Below are 21,638 nucleotides of genomic sequence, written 5' to 3' on the forward strand. Positions count from 1 at the left end.
CTATAAAAACAACGACTGTGGCTAAAAAGTAACGGCCAACAGCCAACAAAATGTTAAAAGCACTGTGGCTCTAAATATGCATATGGTGCATGCGTATTCAGGGGGATATTAGACTAACACCCACATTTTTTAATCCCCCCTTTCCTAAATCTCAGCAGTTTGAGTTCCCTAATTCCCTTCCCCCTCTTTTGAGAGGGGAACACGATGAGCAGAGTCTTTGGAATGTGTGCAGCAGCTGCTACGTCATCGCGGTCTCTCCAGTTTCACTCCATCAGTAGATCTCGCAAAGCTTGAGTCTCCTGGAAAAACCGTTTTTATGGACTTTAAAAACGTTGCGGACGGTACGTTTGACTTCCAACTAAAACTTAGAATTTGATCAGAATGTTATTGATTTTATGAGATAAACTCAAAAGGCACATGCAAATGAAGTCCATGTTCAACAAGTTCGTTTGCGGCTAAATTAAATGTCCGTTAGACAATTAGCTAGCTAACTTATCTAGCTAGCTAGCTGACAGTAGAAGTACTTACGGACTGAACTCAACTCCATTTTGGAAAATACAGATGTGTTGGCTAGTTAATTTACCGGTTGCTATTTTGCTAATGTTTACAAAAGAAACGTTACTTAGCTAGCTAAAGAACAACAACGCTAGTAACTATTATAGCTTAGTTACATTTATAGCTAGGTAGCTAACTAATCATTTTATGTTGCTGAAATTAGCTAACTGTATCAGTGGAACTGAAGTCCAAGCCATGGACAACAACATGCTGAGTTTTCAAAAACAACATGCTGAGTTTTCAAAATCCATAAACGATTTCTCCACATGCGTTCTGTTCTTTTGTTGGGATCAACTTGTCCCAACTTGAGCTGTTGAAGCACAGTGCCCGTAATTTGAGAGGGGCAGCCAGTAGTGGGTGATGCAGAAATCTAGCTTCCAAAGAAGTTAGCTACCAATCAATCAATCATATTTATTTGGTTATTTTCTTTGACAATACATTAGTCTACATTTGATCTGGGGGGGCGGAAATACACATATCGGATCCGTGACTTGACAAAAACATCCAGTTCGCGAGGATGCTGTTGGAGGATGCTGTTGATGCTGCAGTCGCGTGCATTATGGAATCATTTAGGATTGTTTAGGTGCAATATTTTGATAACATGTGTCTCCCCAGGGAGCCCGTAAAGTGGGACGCGCCGGTCTGTCTCCATGGTGATCGAGAGGACGCCATGCCTCGGTGTCGCGGCGTACAGCTGAAGGGGGCGTGCACCAATAGGAAACGACTACTCGTTCTCTGTGTTCAATCTCATAAAGGATGGTAAGGACATCACGGCGTCGACTCGACATCAGTAGAATTGGGTAGATTACCTTCGAATACGTATGTAATGCTGAGCCTTTTTTGTGTCATCATATGGTTCATTCATGTTCTAAGTGGTGGAATCCTTGCTTTTTTTCTTCCATATTCTCCAATCTGTGTTCATGCTCTTGTTATATTGCTATGATACTTGCAGAAGGTTTGGTTCTCCCTGACCTTGATTGAGATGCTGCTTTTCTAATCTGTAGCACACAATAATCTCTTCATTGTTGTCTGTCACACAAAAAAAGAATAACCTAGTATAAATGTCTTGTCTTTTTCAGCCATTTTACAATAACGTCTATTACCCGTACCAGCCAGAGACCCAAGGGACCCACTCATCAGCTGGGATCCCCTCCCTCCTAAACTCCCCCCTGAGCCAGCCCTCCTCCAGCAGCCGGTGTCCTCCAGCACCACCACCAGCCATGTCTGCCTCCACATCCACCACCATCCCGCCCTTCAAATTCCGGCCGCGGCGCGAGAGCGTAGACTGGCGCCGGATCAGCGTGGTGGACGTGGACCTGGTGGCCAGCGAGCTGGACTTCCAGACCCTGCAGGAGCACATCACAGGGGTGACCTTCTGCAACGTGGAGGGAGAGCGTTGTGTCCGCTGCCAGAGCCCCGTGGACCCGGCGCTGCTCAAGCTCTTCCGCCTGGCCCAGCTGACAGTTGAGTACCTGCTGCACTCCCAGGAGTACCTGACCCTGAGCCTGGGGGCGGCCGAGGAAAGGCTGCAGACCCAGGCCCGCGAGCACCAGCAGCTCCTGGCCCAGCAGCAGAAGCAGGCGGACCAGGCCAAGGCACTGAAGACGGAGCTGAAACAGAGGAAGAAAATCATTGCCCTCAACCAGCAGGCTATGATCAACATGACCAATTGCCATAAGGTACTGAACACCTCCTCACACTGCACGCTTCTTCTCAGTGTCGGTTTCCATTTGCATTGTACAACAGTCAGTCCCCCCACCCCCCTTCCTCCTGGGTCCCCCTCTTAGCCATTGTTCCCCAGGTGGTATTCAGAGCTGCTTTAGCTTTGTTCAATTGTCATTGTCAGAAAAGTGAGAATGCTAACAGGAGGTAATCTTTGTACATATCTACCTCAATTACCTCGTATCCCTGCACATCAATTCGGTACTGGTACCCCATGTATAAAGCCAAGTTATCGTTACTCATTGTGTATTTATTCCTTTAAAAAAAATTCTCTGCATTGTTGGGAAGGGCCCATAAGTAAGCATTTCAGTTAATCTGTTAGTCTACCTATTGTTTATGAAGCATGTGACAAACACAATTTAATTGGATTTGGTTAAAATTAATTATTACATTTAAATCAGATACATAGTATTGGAAATAGGTTCACCTCGTACTGTAGCTGTAATGTGGCCACTTTATAAGGATTGGTATACGTAGTCATTATCAGCCTTGTTTTGGGACCTAAACAATAGGATTGTGCTCTGAGCAGATGGCGTCAGCTGGTGATAATTAGACCTACTTCTTTTAATCCACTTACAAAAGGGTGGCAAGAGCCGTAACCAAAATGACTGAACCACACCCCCACACCCTCATTCATGTTTCCATAATGACATTGGTCTCGTGTCAACAGGACGTTTTGATGTTCTTCTATTTTCTGCTCCAGAATTACCTTTGTTTCCACATTGAATGTATGCATTTATTGTACAGATGTAGAATAGAAGGATATATCCTTATATTTTTTAATGGCATTGCTGTTGACCAGGGCCCAGCTGTTGCCAAGGCAACACCTAGTTTTTCATATGACTGAGCATTGTTGCTAGGTGAGAGTGCCCTCCCCGGCTAACAGGCGTGTTGATAACCGAGGCGTCAATTATTGATGGACCACCATGCATCTAAAAATAGACCTAGATGTGTTGATTGTTTCACACAGGTACTCAAATGTTTTGCATCAAGCTACATTTACAGATACAGAGTGTATCTGATACACAGTATCTAGCCTAATTGTCTGTAAAGCACAGAAATGTTGCCTAAAAGTACTTTTATCATTCAAGAAACTTACTGCCTATTTCAGCCTGTGTTGTTAATGCAATCTAGAAAATGAAAGTTTTAGTCAGCTTTTATTTTTACTGTCTCACACATCAAGACACAGCAAACGGATGCCAACAGATACACAACTGCCTTGATTCTATCAATGACCAGACCTAATTCAATTTCACTAGCGATTTCCAAAGTTATTCCAGAGCAGCAATGCAATTACACAACACAACAACAAGGGTCTCTGTTGTAGGAACCACCACTTCCCCTGCAGCATAGTAGAGCACCAGCACGCGGTGCAACAAGGTATCGGTAGCAGTGCGGTTAAATTTGAATGAAGGCACAGATGCAGGCTGTGTTGGTGTCGGGCGTTAAATGTGGCGTGTGATGTGGTTGCTCCAGCGTTTAATCTGCCCTGTCTGTGACTCCCCCTGTGAGCTGGAGCGAGGTGACGCCAGGCATACGGGGTGTATCAAGTCACTCACGCTATGAAGATCTGTCTCCCATGAAACAGTCACTAAAGCTTATTGGTAGATGGTATAGTCGCTATGAAGATCTGTCTCCCATGAAACAGTCACTAAAGCTTATTGGTAGATGGTATAGTCGCTATGAAGATCTGTCTCCCATGAAACAGTCACTAAAGCTTATTGGTAGATGGTATAATAATAATAATAATAATAATATGCCATTTAGCAGATGCTTTTATCCAAAGCGACTTACAGTCATGTGTGCATAAATTTTTACGTATGGGTGGTCCCGGGGATCGAAACCACTACCCTGGCGTTACAAGCGCCATGCTCTACCAATTGAGCTATGTAGATCTGTCTCCCAGGAAACAGTCACTAAAGCTTAATGGTAGATAGTATAGTCGCGGCTTGAGCTTTGGGTTCAGATGTGTTAATTTTATACACACAGCCCAAGTAGCCTATTATGAAATTGGCCTTACGTTTTATCTATAAGTGAAGGTAGCAAACAACATGTATTCAGTTCATTGATTCTTTGCATGAAAAACTTTGCAAGTTGCCATGGTTCCAAGTTGAATGTACTGTAGATGAATAATTACATTTCTTTTTCTTTTCCTTTAGTGTCAACATTGTGATAAAGCCTTCATGAATTCCTCCTTTCTCCAGAATCATATGCAACGTCGCCATCCAGACGAGTACGACAGCCGTAAGTCAAGAGAGCTTTAAAAGGTTTAATCATCAGTTTAAAGAGAACGGTAGGGAAAGTAAGGTAAGAAGGTTTGATGCAGCCAACCGCCCTGTCTCTCCTGACAGTCCCATAAGGAGTCCCAATGGTATGGGTGTCCCCAAGCTCACCACAGTGTTCCTACAAGGCCGGAAAACCAGTTCCTATGACATCCCACTCTAGTTTGCAGCAGCAGTAGACATGTCATTCACTCCCACACAGTCTAGCAGAAAGAGAGAGAATTATCTTTGAGCCCGGCCCTGAAACAGCAGTTAGGCTATCTTTTTCTTCATGAGTATGTCTCTGTAATTGTCTCTCTCAGAGTTAAGGACAGGCAACCAGAGGAAAGTGAAGAGCATTGCCGATGAAGAGGAGATCAGTCGGCTGAAAGGGCAGCTGAGTAAGACCACATCTGAGCTGGAGTCACAGAAGCAAGCCCTCTTGGCCAAGGCCTCTCAGGTGGGACAATAGGAACCGTGCTTGTTTCCATGGCGTTGATCAGCTTCGTTATTGAATGCAATGTTTGCACTTTTGCATTTCTTTAGAGGTTTTGACCATTTTCATTCCCTTTCATCTGTAGGAAAGAGACCAGCAGTCCATGCACCAGGATTGGATGAGAAAGCTAGAGAGATGGAAGGAAGAAGAACACAGGAAGATAGAGGAGATGAGAGACGGTTTCCGGAGGGAGATAGAGATGCTTCACAACCAGAACGCTCTTCTTCAACAAGTTAGTCCACTACTCCATTTGTCAAAGCACTGACTTTCATGGTTCTGTGTCCAATTCAAACTGATGCTTTGGTGATTTGGTGCTGTAAGTCAGCGAGGTTTTTGTTTGATGGGATCTGTACAGAAAGTGGACCTCCAGAGGACCAATCCTGAGAGGAGGCCCAGTCCTGCTCCCCAACAGACTGACCAAGACATGGATGAAAAAAGCAAGCTTGTGGTCCAGAAGATGGATCAGAAACACAGGAAACTGGTAAGCAGCTAAGCAGTGCTTCTTATCTTTAAATAATTCAAGTTGTGATAAAAACATTGATCAACAATTTATTTTGTTACAGGAGGAAAGGTTTACATCAAAAATTGAAAAAATGAAGGCTAACCATGAGAGCGAAAAGAATCAGGTAAGATATGGATGACGTATCTGTGACGTTTTCATGAAGAACACTGGTTAACAGAACTACTTGTGAGTTCTGTTGAATAGTTCATTAAAGGTCATCAGAGAGCCTTGAAAGAGGCTGTGTGCTCTCTAACATCTATGTCTGTCCTATGTCTCTTCTCAGTGGCAGGATCAGTTTAGCAGGTTGGAGTCGTCTGTGGTGGAGTGGCAGCAGCAGAGCCAGAGGGAGAAGGAAGAGAGTGGCCAGCGGCTTCAGGAGCGGGACCTAATCATCCTCTCTCAGAGAGAGCAGGTCAGTTCACTCACCACCGGGGCAGCTGGGAATATGAGGAAACGAGGCGCCTGCTCGGCCCTCATACAGGAAATCCTGGATTGACGGCGCCGGATGGACGTGTCATGTTTTCATCCGCTCATATAGTGTAGTCGACAGGGCCACTCTGACTTCATAAGCATGTTAAGGAGTTCACTTAAATTAGATTACGCCATTGGGGTTCAACAGCAGGGGTTGAATACAAAACATAAAAAATATATATAATTTAAGAAATGTAGCTAATTGTACTGCTTCATTTCACAGATTAAGCACATGTCCTCAAATCCACCTACTAAAGTAGTTGAAGTTCCAGGTATGCATACTTTTTCTTTGACTTTATCTTTTGTATTACTGTGTTTATATTTGTGGAATTTGGATATTAGCTTGAATTTGGACATTAGCTTGAATTTTGATATCTTGAACTTGGATATTAGCTTGAATTTGGATATTAGTTTGAACTTGGATATTAGCTGTTTGTAGTTCTGTAAATAACCTGTTATTACAGACTATTGTTCCTACTTTGTATGTTTCAGTGATCATAACAGCCCCAGCACCAGAGCCTAAACCAAAGAGAGTAGTGAATGGTAAGTTGTTAGCAGGAGATTCTAACAACTTAGCTCAGTCAATCTAGACATCTGCATCCTTTTGTTTAGAGAAAAGGTATGCTAGCATGTAACCAGACTGTTCTGTCAGCGATCTCTCTCTCTGTTGATCAGACCTCCCAACTAGACACCATTAGAGATCAATGTTATAGTGCCCTCTACCTGAGTTCCCTCCTCCTAATTCCCGCTCTTGTCTGACCTCTGACCCCCTGTGCTGTCCAATCAGAGCAGCCTCCCTCTGCTCCTAAACTGGATCCTATAGAGGAGCTGTCTGAGGAGGACAAAGGTAACACAGTCTAGACGGCAGCAGCAGCGTCTGTCTGCTCGATGCATGCTCTCTGCATGGACGTCTCAGTCGGTTTGTGATGCCTGCCATGTAGTCAGTCGAGTCAGTCAAAGCCACATTGGCCCAAAAAAGCATCAAGATGTTCTCCTCTGCCTGTCCCTCTGCAGAATCCTGTGGCTGTTAGCTGTAGTTACATCTATGGCACGGGTCAATGTAGATGGAAGAAGGGAAGCTGATATGCACCTCTCTCTCTCTCTCTCTCTCTCTCTCTCTCTCTCTCTCTCTCTCTCTCTCTCTCTCTCTCTCTCTCTCTCTCTCTCTCTCTCTCTCTCTCTCTCTCTCTCTCTCTCTCTCTCTCTCTCTCTCTCTCTCTCTCTCTCTCTCTCTCAAAAATCCTTTTCATGCTTGCCCGGCCTGTCCTCTGAAACTACAAAGGCGTCAGTGTTATTTTGAGTGTGTTATCAAGTAGACTATTGAGCTACTAAGTGTATGTGTGTAACTGTTCTGTACCTGTCTGGTGCTTGTCATAGACTGGTCCAGCGTGTCTGAGAAGAAGCCTGTTGTTGTAAAGAAGCAGCCGTCTCCTGTGACCAGTGTCCTGAGGAAGAACCCCAACATCAAGAGGGAGCTGCGTCCCGCCCTGGAGCAAGCACTCGTAGAGAAGCTTGAGTCCCTGGGAGTCAAACCGGTACGTACTGTACCTTCATGAGTACAAATACACAACTGCACCTTTTAACATCACACTCTGTAGAAGATCTATGCCGTCAAAGAGTGAGCCTGACTGAGCCACCGTCAAAAACGTAAAACAAATTGACTTCGCTAATAGACTTGAGGGATCATTTGTTTCCCCAGTAAAGAGAATCATTATGAAACGTTTTCCATTTTCTAATCTACACAACTCTGTAGGGGCTGAGGGGACTCCGAGCCAGCGAGTACAGTGATATCATGGCTAAGGTGCGCTCGGAGAGAGAGAGTGCGGCGAGGGACATTCCGGACTACTGGCGTCACCGTGAGGATGTGACTCACACACTGCGTCTGAGACTGAAGGACAAGAGGACGGGGAGTGACTCTGCCCCCGAGCAGCGGGTCAAACCCAAACAACCCACTCAAGGTACATGTGGGGAGTATGATGTCTTAGAACTTTTAACTCATTCCAGAATGTTAATGTGGTTTTTGCTGAGGGGTTCAAACCAAAGACACATTTCAACTCGTGGGTCTATTCCATTCTCTTGTGATAGTTTTCTGGCATGCTGCTGGTGACATAAAAAAAGTCCCCCCTAATCAATGTAACATTTAAGCCATAAGCCTTAAGCTCCTCGCAACATGAGTCATCTTCGTCACCATTTTAACCTACTGAGGCCTTGAGACGTCCTCAAACTAACTAATCAGCTAACTGCTGTTGTTGTTCTGTCCCTCCATACAGTGACCCAGGCCAGACAACGGTCCAGCAGCCTTTCCTCCAAGGTGACCCAAGTGATGTCAGGACCACCAGCAGCGCCTGCCAAACAGCTGCAGACGACCCCCCAGCCTGCCCCCCGGACCCTTACCAGTACCCTGCCCAAGACCACCCTGCCCAAGACCTCCACTCCCAAGTAGGTACCTAGTCAGAATCTCCTGCTGTTTGTCTTAATGCATGCCAGATAGACACCATGTCTAAAGAGACTACCTCACCACTGGCTTCATTTATGTGGTATCAGTTTCTTATCACGCCAAAGATATCGGGGTACATAGTCTGTTGCATTGAGAAGGATACCATAGAAAGTTAGTTGTCTTATAAGCTGTCTCTTATTACCTTATAAGGAAGTGATTGATTGTATATTCTTTTCAAATGATGATATTGCCTTTGTCCTCATAGGACCCCTCCCTTCAGCTCAGACGACGAGTCATCATCAGAGGAGGAGTCTGAGGAGGAAGAGGAGGAGGAGCCACCTCACAAACCCAGACAGGAGCAGAGAGTCCCTCATCACAGAGCCTCCCAGCCCAAACCAACACAACCCAAGACCACCCCCCATCACAAACTCACCCAGTCCAAACCGGTCCAGGCCAGATCAAGCCAGCCCAAACCGGTCCAGCCCAGGACCACCCAGGCTCAGCCATCTAAACCCCAGCAGCCCAGAAGCACTGCGGTCAACACGACCAAGACGGCAGTCACTGTGGTAGAGAGCGAGGGAGAGTGGACAGAGGGGAGTGAGTTGGAGGAGATCGACACACAACAGCTCCAGAACTACAAAGACCAGAATGGGAACGTACAGAAGACTACAAACAGTAAGAGGGACTTTTGTTGTTTTTACTGCTGGTTTACTCCTTTGTGTGGTATTAAGTGCTCATTTCAGATAACAACACACATGCCCCAAGTCTGCAGCCTTTTCTTTTTTAATTGTGTGTGTATTGATAACTGTTGCCATATGTTTTTATGTGTTGTGGTGACCATATTTGTCTTTCCAGATAACCTGGTCAAGGACTTGACTAAGAGCCTGGAGAAGCAGCTTGCAGACAGAGGACCAAAAAAGCCACTAGGGGGAGTGAGCACCTTACCAGAGTGGAAAGACAAAGATGTTGTACGGGAACTCAAGGTGAGAAATCCTCTCTAGTCTCCTCTCTGCAGTGTCATCATCAACTCAGAGTAACATAAGACCGAGAGAACAAACAGAAAATGTGCGGACGTCAGAATGTTCCCATAACCTTTAGTATCACACACTGTAACTGGAGCTTGTCCAGCTAATCATGTTATGTGGTGTTTCAGTATACAAACGAGGAAGATGAGGATGACTGGGATATCTCCTCGTTGGATGACCTATCGGTATCCGCCCCCGTGGGCAAGCCCACCGCCCCCGTGAGGAAGAGCCTGGACTCAAACAGCACTACCAGTGTCTGGGGAACCTCCACTGGGAAGGGACAGAAAACAGGTCAGTCTCACTCACTCTCACAGCCCCGGCTCCATTCAGGTCCCTTTATCCTTCACCTTCAGCCTCTGATGATGTTTATCCATTCCCCAGGTTTGAATGAAGCAGGAACCGGCAGCACTCTGAAGAGCAGCCTGGTCTCTGTCAGCGACTGGAGTGACGATGATGTATAGCATTATGGAGGTGATACGGGTTTACAGTTCTAGAATGATAAAACTCAATATGATGTCCATAGGAATGATTTGGAAGACAAAAATACTTATACATGATTTACGATGCTGTTAGAATATCACTATATCATATAAAAGAGACTTAACAAAGAGATCATCTATCTCTGCTCAGGACACAGTGTATCTATAGAGATATACACCTTTGACAGTGGTAGCCATCTGCCTTGTGGCAGTTTTCAGTGTTTTTATTTAATATAAAGATGATATATTAGCTATAGATAATTGTCACCTTAAGAGGTTTTATGAAATGTGATATTGCACTCCATGTGAGGTACTTGTATGATTTGTGTCAAAACAATTTACATTAAATGTGTAAGACATTTGTGTGTCCTATGAAAGAACAGGTCAGAAAATGTGTTTTTGTATATAAAATATTTATACATGCTATACAAGCAATAAAACATTTTTTAAAATTCAAATGAAAACTTTAATCTCTTTCCTTAATGTCAATTCAGTTCAAAATGTTCAAAGGAAAACAGTGTAAACGGAACACAGTTATATGTTAGTAAAACAGTCATACAAAGGGTATCTTCAAGGTGTAGGTGGTGAGACAGTTACCAAATCAAATTGATTCAGTTCCTACAATGTTTTCATGGTATCTAACGACCAATGATATGAAGCAGTGTATTTCCTGCAGCCAGGAGCTACTGCAGCTCACAAAAAATCGTCTCTGCTATATGTCCTAGTTGTCCTGGTCTTCCTGCCGGCTCTGCTCTCTTGGAACAATTGTGGCATTGGAGTCACTCTGGAAGAGTTTGGCATCATGTATGTGCGTCTGGTCTGAGCTGTGGCATAGGATCTAGGTCTGCGGGGCCTTTTCTTTGAACTGGAAGACGGAGCAAGAGAATTGTGAGATGATGAACGAATTCGACACAAAATATATTCCTCTGATGCAATCTATTGTCTGAGTGAAGCAGGAATTTTGTGGAAGGTATTACGTCGAGCGTAGACCCTCCTTTCCAGAGAAGAAACTGAGTACGAAACCACCGGTGATGAGCAAGAGCGAGCCTCCCCAGCCAATAAAAACCGCTGCTCCGATTTCAAATCTGAAGAGCAAAAATGAGAATGCATATACTGTATACTTAACTACTTGAAACCAATGTTGTTCTAGTGTGTTCCAACAATGATCCACTCACTTCTGTGCCTTGAAATTCGGATCCACAAACTCTGATCTTACTTTGTTACCCCACAAGGAGTACACAATCAGTCCAGCAAATCCTAGGAGGAAAACGGCTATTATCATCATATCACTAATCACTTCGGTTACTAATCAAGTACTCCATAAACATATCTTACCAGACGTCAGATAGGTGATTCCCCCGGCGAAGGTGACCCGTGCGTTGGCGAGCTCTGACCCTCCAATCTTGGTGCATTTCATCCCTATCAGTGTGAGGACTCCAGCGAAGAACCCAAGGATGACAGAACAGATCGACAGAGCCCTAACCGGGTGGAGGAACACTGATGCAGAGAGTAGAACACTCAGTTAAACAGAGGAAGCTACAGTACAGGACTACAGTTATGTATTATATACAATTGAGTATACCAAACATTAGGAACCGCTTCCTAATATTGAGTTGTACCAAACCCCTTTTGCCCTCAGAACAGCCTCAATTCATCAGGGCATGGACTCTACAAGGTGTCAACAAGTCCCGTGTGGCTCAATTGTTAGAGCATGGTGCTGGCAAAGCTAGGGTTGTGGGTTTGATTCCCATGGGGGACCAGTATGAAAATATATGCACTCACTACTGTAAGTCGCTCTGGATAAGAGTGTCTGCTAAATGACTGAAATGTGAAATATATAAATGTGTCAAGCATTCCATAGCGATGCTGGCCCATGTTGACACCAATGCTTCCCACAGTTGTGTCATTGGGTGGTGGCCCATTCTTGATACACACAAGAAACTGTTGAGTGTGAAAAAGCCAGCAGTGTTGCAGTTCTTGACACAAACCGGTGTGCCTGGCACCTACCACCATACCCCGTTCAAAGGCACTTAAATCTTTCATCTTGCCCATTCACCCTCTGAATGGCACACATACACAATCCATGTTTCAATGGTCTCAATGCTTAGAAATCCTTCTTTAACCTGTCTCATCCCCTTCAACTACACTGATTGAAGTGGATTTACCAAGTGACATCAATAAGGGATCATATCTTTCACCTGGACTCACCTGGTCAGTCTATGTCATGGAATGTTCTTAATGTTTTGTGTACTCAGTGTATGTTGGAGTTTGTGGATTCCACTCTATGGGATCACTACTTCCATCTGCAAAATGTTGATCATGATGTTTATATTCATACTTCTGCTCTGCCCCATTATCTGCCTGTAATGTAGTACTGCATAAGAGCATATGCTAAATGACAATCAACTGCACCGAACTGCACTGAAGATCAAGATATCAACCCTCCAAGTTGTAAGCATCACTATCCAATCATGTATAATCAGATGCACAGTGTCCATATTAGGACAGAATCACACATCCATGGAAGTTGTGACAAGCTGACCAGAACATACCTGGTAGTGCCAGCATGGAGGGGTACTCTTTGCAGTCGGACACCCCCGTGGAGTCTGAGACACAGTCCTTCCAGAGGCTAGAGAAGTAGATGCCGGTGGTGAGCACCATGCTGCCCACTTCAGACCAGGTCCAGTACTCTATAGCCAGGGTGGAGCAAACCAGAATCCAGCCAGCCAGACACGACACAAAGCAGCCTATCTCCATATACATCATCACCGTCCTGTGCTTCATGATGATGGTGATAAGGAGGATGCTCTCCTTGAGCTTGGCAGTGGTTCCGAAAAATATATATAAATGTATGAAGAGGATTTACCAGAGAAATGGGTGTAGTGAACAAAGCTGGAGTGAAGTTCCAGAGCCACTAAGGGATCTTTGGTCATTGGAAGTCGAGGTGCAGCCAGACACTTGCATTGTTATCTCACTGATGCCTCCCAGTCAAGCCAGCATTGTGGAAGTTTGCCTTATCTCACAGGGTTTTGCTCAGTAAGCAAACTTCTATTTTCCCATGATCCAGGGGGAGATAGTATCAGGGATGGGGAGTGATGAAACTGGTTCCCACCCTCCCTCCCCTCATATGGGGGTTTGACTAGGTCTCCCTCTCATAGCCCTTTATCTCAAATCACAGTGGATGAACTGCTCCATCCCAGCTAAAGTCACAACATAATGATGCATGTAACTGATTCATATCAGTATTTTCTGGACAAACTGATAATGATCTATGTAATGTAACCTATAGAGTAGAGCCGTGGAGAGTATCCTAAAGTAGATCTTTATTGAACAATTTGTTTTGCTACAATAATTAAAATACACTGCTCAAAAAAATAAAGGGTACACTAAAATAACACATCCTAAATCTGAATGAATTAAATAATCTTATTAAATACTTTTTTACATAGTTGAATGTGCTGACAACAAAATCACACAAAAATTATCAATGGAAATCAAATTTATCAACCCATGGAGGTCTGGATTTGGAGTCACACTCAAAATTAAAGTGGAAAACCACACTACAGGCTGATCCAACTTTGATGTGAAGTGGACAGTTTGATTTCACAGAAGTGTGATTGACTTGGAGTTACATTGTGTTGTTTAAGTGTTCCCTTAATTTTTTTGAGCAGTGTATAATTTTTAAATGAAAAATAACATTAAAATACACATGGAACAGTTACATGTGAAAAACTGAAATCACAGTACAACATGTACATGTCCCACGATCACAACCATGTATTCACTGTAGAGGTGGGACTTGTTGGATCCCTTTGGCGCCTGTGACTGTAAGGACTGTTTTGATTGGCTGTTTTCTCTAGTTGAGAATTGTCTGGTGAGGGGTACCATGGGAGATGTGGAGGAGGGGGCCTATTCCATCCTGCTATAGAAATTATATTAAGCAAATTAAGATATATTCAGAAAACATGCACTAAAAGTTTACGCAAATCACAGTGTAGGCTGATAACTGAAATGTACTGAAAGAAGCATGCGTATGTGGTGATGTATGTAAATTATGCAGGTATGTTTATACTTGTACTGTACATTTAACCTTTTTGAATGGGCTACTGTGAATACAGTGGCAGAGAACAGAATGGTCCCTAATATGATGAGGAAGCCTCCCACCAGGCCAAGCCAAAGAGCAGTTCCAATGTCATACCTGAGTAGAGAAAATGTAGACAAAATACAGCTTGGCATTCCCATACAGTTTGATATTCCAACATCTTCCCTCTCAGATTGTTCTTTTTGCGACATTACCTTAGTTTTGATGGGTCTGCTTTGGCGTGTAACAATGGCTGCTGCAACTGTGTTTATAAACAATAACTGGCGTCGTCTGAGACGCCTGCATGATGATGCGTCAGGGATCAGGAACCAATGACAAGGAAGAAAAACATGTTTATGGTCGGGATGAGGAAGTTTAAACCCTCTAAGGTATGGTGATTTGTATGTGTCCTGAAAAAGGAACGTTACCGCCAATAAAATGGAGAGAGGCAGCTGTTAATAGCAGTTTGTCATTGGTTCTGTGGTTTCCTCCAATGTAAGTGCACTCCATTCCAACAAAGCCGAACACAGTTCCCACCAGCCCCAGGGCTAAACCAATCATCACAAGTCCCCTCACTCCCTGGATGTATGCTGTGTAACGCGTACAGACCTCATTGCTTTGGAGGCTAATCAATTACTGTAACATTATGTACAAAATTAATCGAACCTAGCTTAGCCAAATAAAATATATTGCAACTATCATGTATCATTGTATTAGTCACTATGTATCACAGCTGTGTTAACCTGCCAATATGCTTTAATTAATTCAATTCAATTTAGAGAAAATGTTATATTAAGAGACACTGCACCCATAAGACTCCTGATTATTCCACACAGAGATACCAGATACCAGACGAGAGATTCCAGTACTCAACCCACGTTTCACCGTCCACAGAACCCCAAAGTCCACACAGTTGACCACAGCGGTGGAGTCCTCAGAGCAGTCTTTCCACAGGTAGGACCCGAACCAGGTCACTCTGACGATGGATGACCCACTCTGGCTGCCGACCTGGGCCACCCTCCAGTAGTCGATAGCCAGGGTGCAGGCCACAAACACCCAGCCCAGCATGGACACCACGAGGCCCAGGATCTGAACCAACCTCCTCCACATTCCTCTGTCTGGACAGGTGGAGAGGATCGCTCACAGGGACTACAGAGTGTAAGTTACTGGAGCTATTACAAGGTTACTGATTTTATCCAATCTAGTCACGGAATTCACAAAAATGCATCCCCTAAAAATGATTCCATATTTATTTAGAAGAGCACAAGATAGGAGCATCGGTCTGTCAGCTGTGCGGCATATCACTCTTGGTTTAAATAGGAAACAGTGCCCGGGCAGAATTGAGTGGCAACACCAAAAACAGAGACTGTTTACAGGCAACCTCCCTGACTGCTTTGGCAGGTATGACCGTGCCGACAATATCTAAAAGAGTTGGTGATTATTTATATATCTTAAAATATCTTGATTTTGATTAGACTACAGTTGAATAATTTGAAAATGGAGAACAAAACACAACACGGAGTCAGAGAGAGCTTGCTCAAAAGGTAGAAAGGCCCTGCTTTAATGACATTATCAATAGCAATACATGAAACAATGAATGTGATGAAGCAGTTTATTTGATGATCGTGAAACACTCTCAGGAAACAGGCCATTAGATACAGAGACTTTTCCCCACATACAGAATCACAATTGGATCATCATTGGGCTGTCAAACGATTCAAAAATGTAATCGAGTTAATCAAAGGATTTGTTGTGATTCATCGCAAATTCAGAAATTCAGAAATTGAGTTGTCCAAAGTATTTAGGATGTTTTCAGTGTATTTTGAAAGCTTTCAGACAATGCGATTAATCGCGATTAAAAAACATGAATGCACTAAAATTCAAAAAGTTAACTTGAGTTAAAGGATAGACTCTGACAGCTCTAATCATCATATACAGTATATACAATTGTTACGTCAGTTCGGTCCAGTCAAAATCCCAGATACTATGCACAGAACCAGGTCATATGTAGGAGTTTTTGATAAACGGTTCTCTCTCGCTCCTCCTTGACCCACTGGATAAAGAGGACACTGTTCTATTGCTGCCGCTGCTCACCTCAGAGTGTATTGACCCATGGGACCTCGATGAACGACCAGACGTCAAAGACCCACCGTCAGATTTCGAGGACTGCCCGGAGTTCGAGGACCGTCCAGATCGCTCTGACACGCGACCGGACTGACCAGACCTTGAGGAGATGGCAGACACATCTGAGTGTGCAGATTTGGAAGAAATCTTAGATGCAGATGCAGATGCAACCTTGATCTTTGAGGTGATCTGGGATACTGGGGACTGTGCTGTGGTGGACTTGGCCTGGTCACACTCAACCTCGGGAAGTTCAGGGATGACTATAGTTTTGCTGGGAGAGATAACATACAATCAATGACAAGTGTATTATGAATAAATCAATAACTATTCCATGATGAGTATGGCTGTGCTTGTACTCACCTCTTGTCCTCACAGAGCAGTTTGCACACAGAGACCAGGTAGAACCAACCCCCTGTCATATGGAAAGCTGATCCCACCCAGCCAAGAAACAGAGGAGTCCCCAGGTCAAACCTGTGGGAGGGAGGGAGGGAGGGAGGGAGGGAGGGAGAGCACATAAACATTCTCTTGTAACTGAATGGAAAAACCTGCATCCAATTTATAAAAGTCAACTCACTTTAATCCATCAAAATAGGGGTTGAAGTATTCCCCAGAGACGTATTTTGCGTAGACAGCATATCCTGACGCAGCCAGTATGCCTGCATAAGACGAAGTAAGCCAGTCAGCTACTCTCAATCTGCTACAGTGTGCATCTACCAGGTTGTTTTCACAGAGGGAGAAGTCAACTGAAAGAACATGTTTACCGCTAATGATGTGACAGACTCCTCCAGTGAAGATCTTCCTGTACTTAGCATTGTCCTTGCCCCCGAGGAAGGTGCACTCCATCCCAATGAGACTGAGTACGAACCCCAGCATCCCCAAAGACAGAGCACCCATCAGCAGGCCCCTCACAATCTGGATGTGGTCTGGTTGATAAGAACACAACCAAACGCAAGGTCACATTTTACACTACAGTAGGCTTTATAATTTCAGTGGAATAACCAATGTCACTGTACTGAAACAGTGTAAACTCACAGAAGTTTGTCTGCATTGCTTTAAAGGGTACAGTAATAGTCACATTTGAACAGAATTAGTTTTAAACCCTATTTTTTGGGGGGTAAAATAAATTAACTTAACAAGACTGTCTTCAGATGTGTCCCTCTTGTTGATATACAACTTCATATCCACCATAGAAATAGAAGTAGAACACAGTATATTATGCATATCTCTATGGTACTTACTGTCCACAGACCAGAGCACAGGGAAGTCTTGGCAGTTGGTGACAGAAGTGGAGTCAGTGAAGCAGGCCTTCCACAGGTTAGACCAGTACCAGGCCACCTTGATGACAGCCGAGCCGCCCATGCCCCCGATGGACGTGATCTTCCAGCCCTCCATGGCGATAGAGCACGCCACAAAGATCCAGCCCAGCACTGTCATCAGGAAGCCCCAGATCTGCATCACGCGGATTTTCATCCTGATACTCTGGTGTGTGGAGTCAGTCTATATGCTCTATATCTAGATAACCCTCAAGTTGTCTTATTATGACTGTCTCTTATTATTATGTCTCTGTTGTGTTTCTTTTCTCAAGATCTGACTTATTGGGGATTCCTTTTTCTCTCATCTATACAATGGTGTGTCTCCTTGGTGGAGCAACCATACAGTGGCGTCTGAGTCTCCTGCTGTGCTGTGATGTGATAGAGAAGAAACCTGCTCATCCCAGTCAGACAGTTTGGTAGCAGGGCTCAGTATGACTAACGAGACAGTCATGTTGTCACTCTACCTGGTTGTCACTTTTCCCATACTGCATGAGGGTGGATATGGGTGAGTCTGTTGCTGCTGAGGTTCCCAGAACCTTGTTTGGGTGCTAAAAATGTTCACCTAAGCGTTTATCTCAGGTTTCAAAAACATCCATCTCTATGTCCCAAGCTGATTCCGTGGGTTTTGATTTTATTTGACTAATTCTGAAAACATTTATTCTAATGACATAAACATTACCTGGTATGGCCCAATGCCTAGGGCAAAACCTTGACCTCGTCTCAAGATATATACAGTAATGATCTGACCTTAACTAGTTCAATAAGAATTCATTACCTGAGGAATTACAACTTCAGAGTCCGTTGAAGCGCTTCCATTGTCCGTTGACATTGCCTCGGGCTGCGGTAGGTTATTAGCTAGGTGTGCTGCCTGCTTTACTTATATAATTAAAACATAACGTCTTTGAGCTCATATAATTAGGCTCTCTCTGATGGTATTAGTTGCATGGGGAGTGATGGATTTTCTTGTGGTGAGTGAAGATGAGAAGGGTCTTCTTTGTACTGAGTCCCTCGGCTTATTGGCAAAGTTACTGGCAAAGTAGATGGGACATTGGTACGGACGCACTGTTGTGATGCCTGGACCTATACGGTGGTGATTCAGGCTGTGTCATGCTTTTAATTAGTGAAGGGCTAATAACAGAGAAAGAACAAAAGCGCTGTTGTGTTCACTTGCAGGGCCTCACGTTAATTATGGGTTGTTAAGAACAAATACATGCTGTATAATAAACTACAATATCATTTAAGAAATATTAAGTAAGATTCCATACAAAGATGATGCATACACAGAACATTGTTTGAATTTCTATCTGTCAATAGTTTCATTCTATGGTCCTGTAAATAAAGTATAGATATACTGCTCTCTGGTGGTGTCTTGTTGAAATACAACCAAACTGTGCCTCAAGCGCAGTCAAAATCAGACTCAACTTGTGTATTTTGTGCAGAAAAGTACTTTGTTTTGAATGTTTAAAAGTAGTATAATTGTCCATAATGGATTTTCTGGCACAAACAAACTGCTGTAAATTTGGCAGAAATATACTGCTTTTGGAGCAAGGATTCTGCTTGTGGCCTTCATTTTTGAATTTTGAATCTGATGTAACAAAATAAATATTATTTATGGATGCTTGTGAATCATGTGAGCCTTCTGATGCTTCAATCCATACAAATGAGGAATCTTAGACTTATTCCATACAATAAAACAGTATTTTTTATGTGGTGCATTCATCTCTTGATTCATTCTGAAAAATATGGACATCAAAATGTGAAATCACTCACCATTATTGATTTTGTCTATAGATGTCTGGTTATGTTTTCCCCTCATCCAGACATAATAGTGTAGTCAGGGTAGGTCCTCTGACCATCCATCCAGAGCTGTGGGACACCCGACACCTGTTTACGGATGCACAGGACTGGAACATGGAGCACGGGGTGGCTGCCAGCTGTAGCTCCATGCCAGCTGGTGAGAGTCTCCCGGCTCGGAGGGCCAAGAGGATTTACGTAACAGGGTTAAGGTTTCCATTGATCAGAAGGTGGAGATAGATGGCAGACGGTGGGGGAAACTTCCGATTCCCATATCCGAGTCTGAACAAAGATCAACTGGGGCAGGCCTGCTGTTGATTGGTAACTCTGTGATCAGTCGAGACAACGGAAGCCCCTTTCTGTCTGTGGTGGCTGGTAGGGGGCCATCTTTCAGTGTGAGGTATATTGCAAAAATACAAGAACTTGACAGTTCTTGAGAGCACACAATGCTCTCTATTGACTCTTCCTTCATCTAGGCTTCACTTGTGGTCTGCTAAAGAGTGACAGCATATGGCAGACATGCATTGGGTCCACAGTTGAGTTCCAGAGGTAGTTGTCATGAGGTACTCATACAGAGGTCTATATCAAAGTGATAAACCCACCAATTAAAAAGTCCACTTATTCAATCCCCATTTTCTTTATACTTAATTAATGTTCTTTCATCAGATCATTCAGAGAAAATTATCACTGAATTCCTTCTTGTTTGCAAAAAAAAATGTTTATTGACATTGCCACTGATTACAACATATTGGGAGATGTATAGGAATGAACCAATTTAGTTAAATTTAGTTTTTAGATGATCTCAAACAGACACATATTCCTGATATTTGTTCTTGAGGCATATCTAATGAACAACAATGGATTTGGAACAGTACCAGTTAGTTTGTCCCTTCAAGGTGACCCAGGAGTTTAAATTGTGATCCTAGCCAAACCGAATTTCCTGCCCTGCGAAGAAAACAAGTTTATCTGATTTATTTTGTTGATAGCCCGTTGACAGAAGAGACCTATTACCTAATGTGGTTTTAGAGAGGAGCCAACAGCTTGCCTATTTCCTCTTGCTGATTTCAAGGGTTATTTCCACCAGCATTGTTTGTGCCACAGGGGGTGACATCATTCAAGTAGTCAGGTAAACAGCTGAGGCACAGGGACAGTAAGGACAGTCTCCTTTGGCAGAGAAGATATCAAAAACGATGTTCTATGTACAGTGCATTGGAAAGAAGTGCCATATTAAGGAAAATAAAAGCAGGTAGCATGCATCACACCCTTAGGTAATGTAATCCCACAGGAATCCGTCTCAATAAGGAATTGGGGTTCTGGTTGAAGAGGTATGAAAAGGTGACCTCATCAAGCTTAGTCCAAGGGTCAAATAGTCCATGGTCACCTCATATGACCATATGGCAATGCCAGTGATCCGTCCATTGTCACACATAGGCGTTCTTTCCAAACTGCCTTGAGTGTTCTGCTGGGTCTCGAGGGTCTGTGGAAACTGGCGATTTGTAGAAACTGTTGGCAGACTTGCTGGGTTTGTGACGCTTGGTTACCATAGACGTAGCGCCACTGTAGGAGTACTCTGCTCGACTAGAGGAAAACACTAAGGGTTACTCTTTTGAGATATACAGTGTCCTCATTCCATTTCCATGGTGAAAACAATTCTAGTTCAGAAGACTAGAGAAGTCTCTGGATCTAGGGCAATTGTAGTCACGGTTATAGAAGAAGTCTGTTACCTCATCCCACCCCATACACCAGTTCCCTAGGCCCCCCACCCAAGGTGACTTTCACATAAATACATTGATACTATACACAAAGAAAACATTCAGTCATCAACATACAGTACATGTCCTTATACTGTTATCACTATGAGACAAGATGTTGACAGTGATCCCTTGATATCCCAGTACTTAAACAACTTAATTACAGTTAATATTAAACTGCTTCATTGACTTACTGAGTGACAAGCTTTACGATCCGTGTACTCTATTATGGATAACTTTAGATTTCTGTATCTCAGTCGACATGATGTTGAGAAATGTACAGTACATACAGATTACACAACATATTGAGTAAACGGGAGGGAGAAAAAACACGTCAATCAAAGTAATCATTTTCTGTAATTGATCATCATTTAATGAATTGTAGACACAAACAAACTTGCCTGAAGCCCTCTGACAAGGAGAGGCAGAAGATAAGTCCCCCTAAAATGCAGAGCACAGAGCCAGCCCAGCCGATGAAGAGCGCTGCGCCCAGTTCAAACCTGCCAACGAGAGGACGGGCATAGCCAGTAAAGCCAGTGACCAGTTAATAAATACATGTGCTCACTGCATTTCATTTGTTGACATGCAGTACAGTAGGACATTAAGTAGCACAGTTAAGCTGAACAC

General features: G+C 43.6%; 3 protein-coding genes across 3 annotated transcripts; 1 reads left to right on the plus strand and 2 right to left on the minus strand.

Moving 5' to 3' along the window:
• The first annotated feature begins 240 nt into the window (after positions 1 to 240).
• Positions 241 to 10,116, plus strand: LOC311115419 (cilium assembly protein DZIP1-like). Its single transcript, XM_084190598.1, has 18 exons — positions 241 to 341; positions 1,171 to 1,314; positions 1,635 to 2,234; positions 4,437 to 4,521; positions 4,862 to 4,998; positions 5,120 to 5,266; positions 5,390 to 5,515; positions 5,598 to 5,660; positions 5,820 to 5,948; positions 6,231 to 6,279; positions 6,500 to 6,550; positions 7,385 to 7,542; positions 7,761 to 7,965; positions 8,278 to 8,446; positions 8,710 to 9,119; positions 9,300 to 9,427; positions 9,598 to 9,760; positions 9,851 to 10,116. Exons 2-18 carry the CDS (start codon positions 1,312 to 1,314, stop codon positions 9,928 to 9,930), a joined length of 2,703 nt encoding a protein of 900 aa, XP_084046724.1. The 5' UTR covers positions 241 to 341; positions 1,171 to 1,311; the 3' UTR covers positions 9,931 to 10,116.
• A 525-nt stretch (positions 10,117 to 10,641) lies between these two features.
• On the minus strand, positions 10,642 to 12,732 carry LOC311115423 (claudin-10-like; the record flags this gene model as incomplete). The annotated part of the gene is made up of 5 exons (XM_084190602.1): positions 10,642 to 10,813; positions 10,926 to 11,033; positions 11,124 to 11,205; positions 11,284 to 11,445; positions 12,501 to 12,732. 5 exons carry the CDS (start codon positions 12,730 to 12,732, stop codon positions 10,642 to 10,644), a joined length of 756 nt encoding a protein of 251 aa, XP_084046728.1.
• A 2,089-nt stretch (positions 12,733 to 14,821) lies between these two features.
• On the minus strand, positions 14,822 to 17,623 carry LOC311115385 (claudin-10-like; the record flags this gene model as incomplete). The annotated part of the gene is made up of 6 exons (XM_084190564.1): positions 14,822 to 15,147; positions 16,249 to 16,424; positions 16,514 to 16,624; positions 16,728 to 16,809; positions 16,915 to 17,076; positions 17,392 to 17,623. The coding sequence occupies 6 exons, from the start codon at positions 17,621 to 17,623 to the stop codon at positions 14,822 to 14,824; spliced, it is 1,089 nt and encodes a 362-aa protein (XP_084046690.1).
• Positions 17,624 to 21,638: the final 4,015 nt, after the last annotated feature.

This window comes from Coregonus lavaretus (assembly GCF_964263955.1).
Source record: "Coregonus lavaretus genome assembly, contig: HAP1_SCAFFOLD_123, whole genome shotgun sequence".
Lineage (NCBI taxonomy): Eukaryota > Metazoa > Chordata > Actinopteri > Salmoniformes > Salmonidae > Coregonus > Coregonus lavaretus.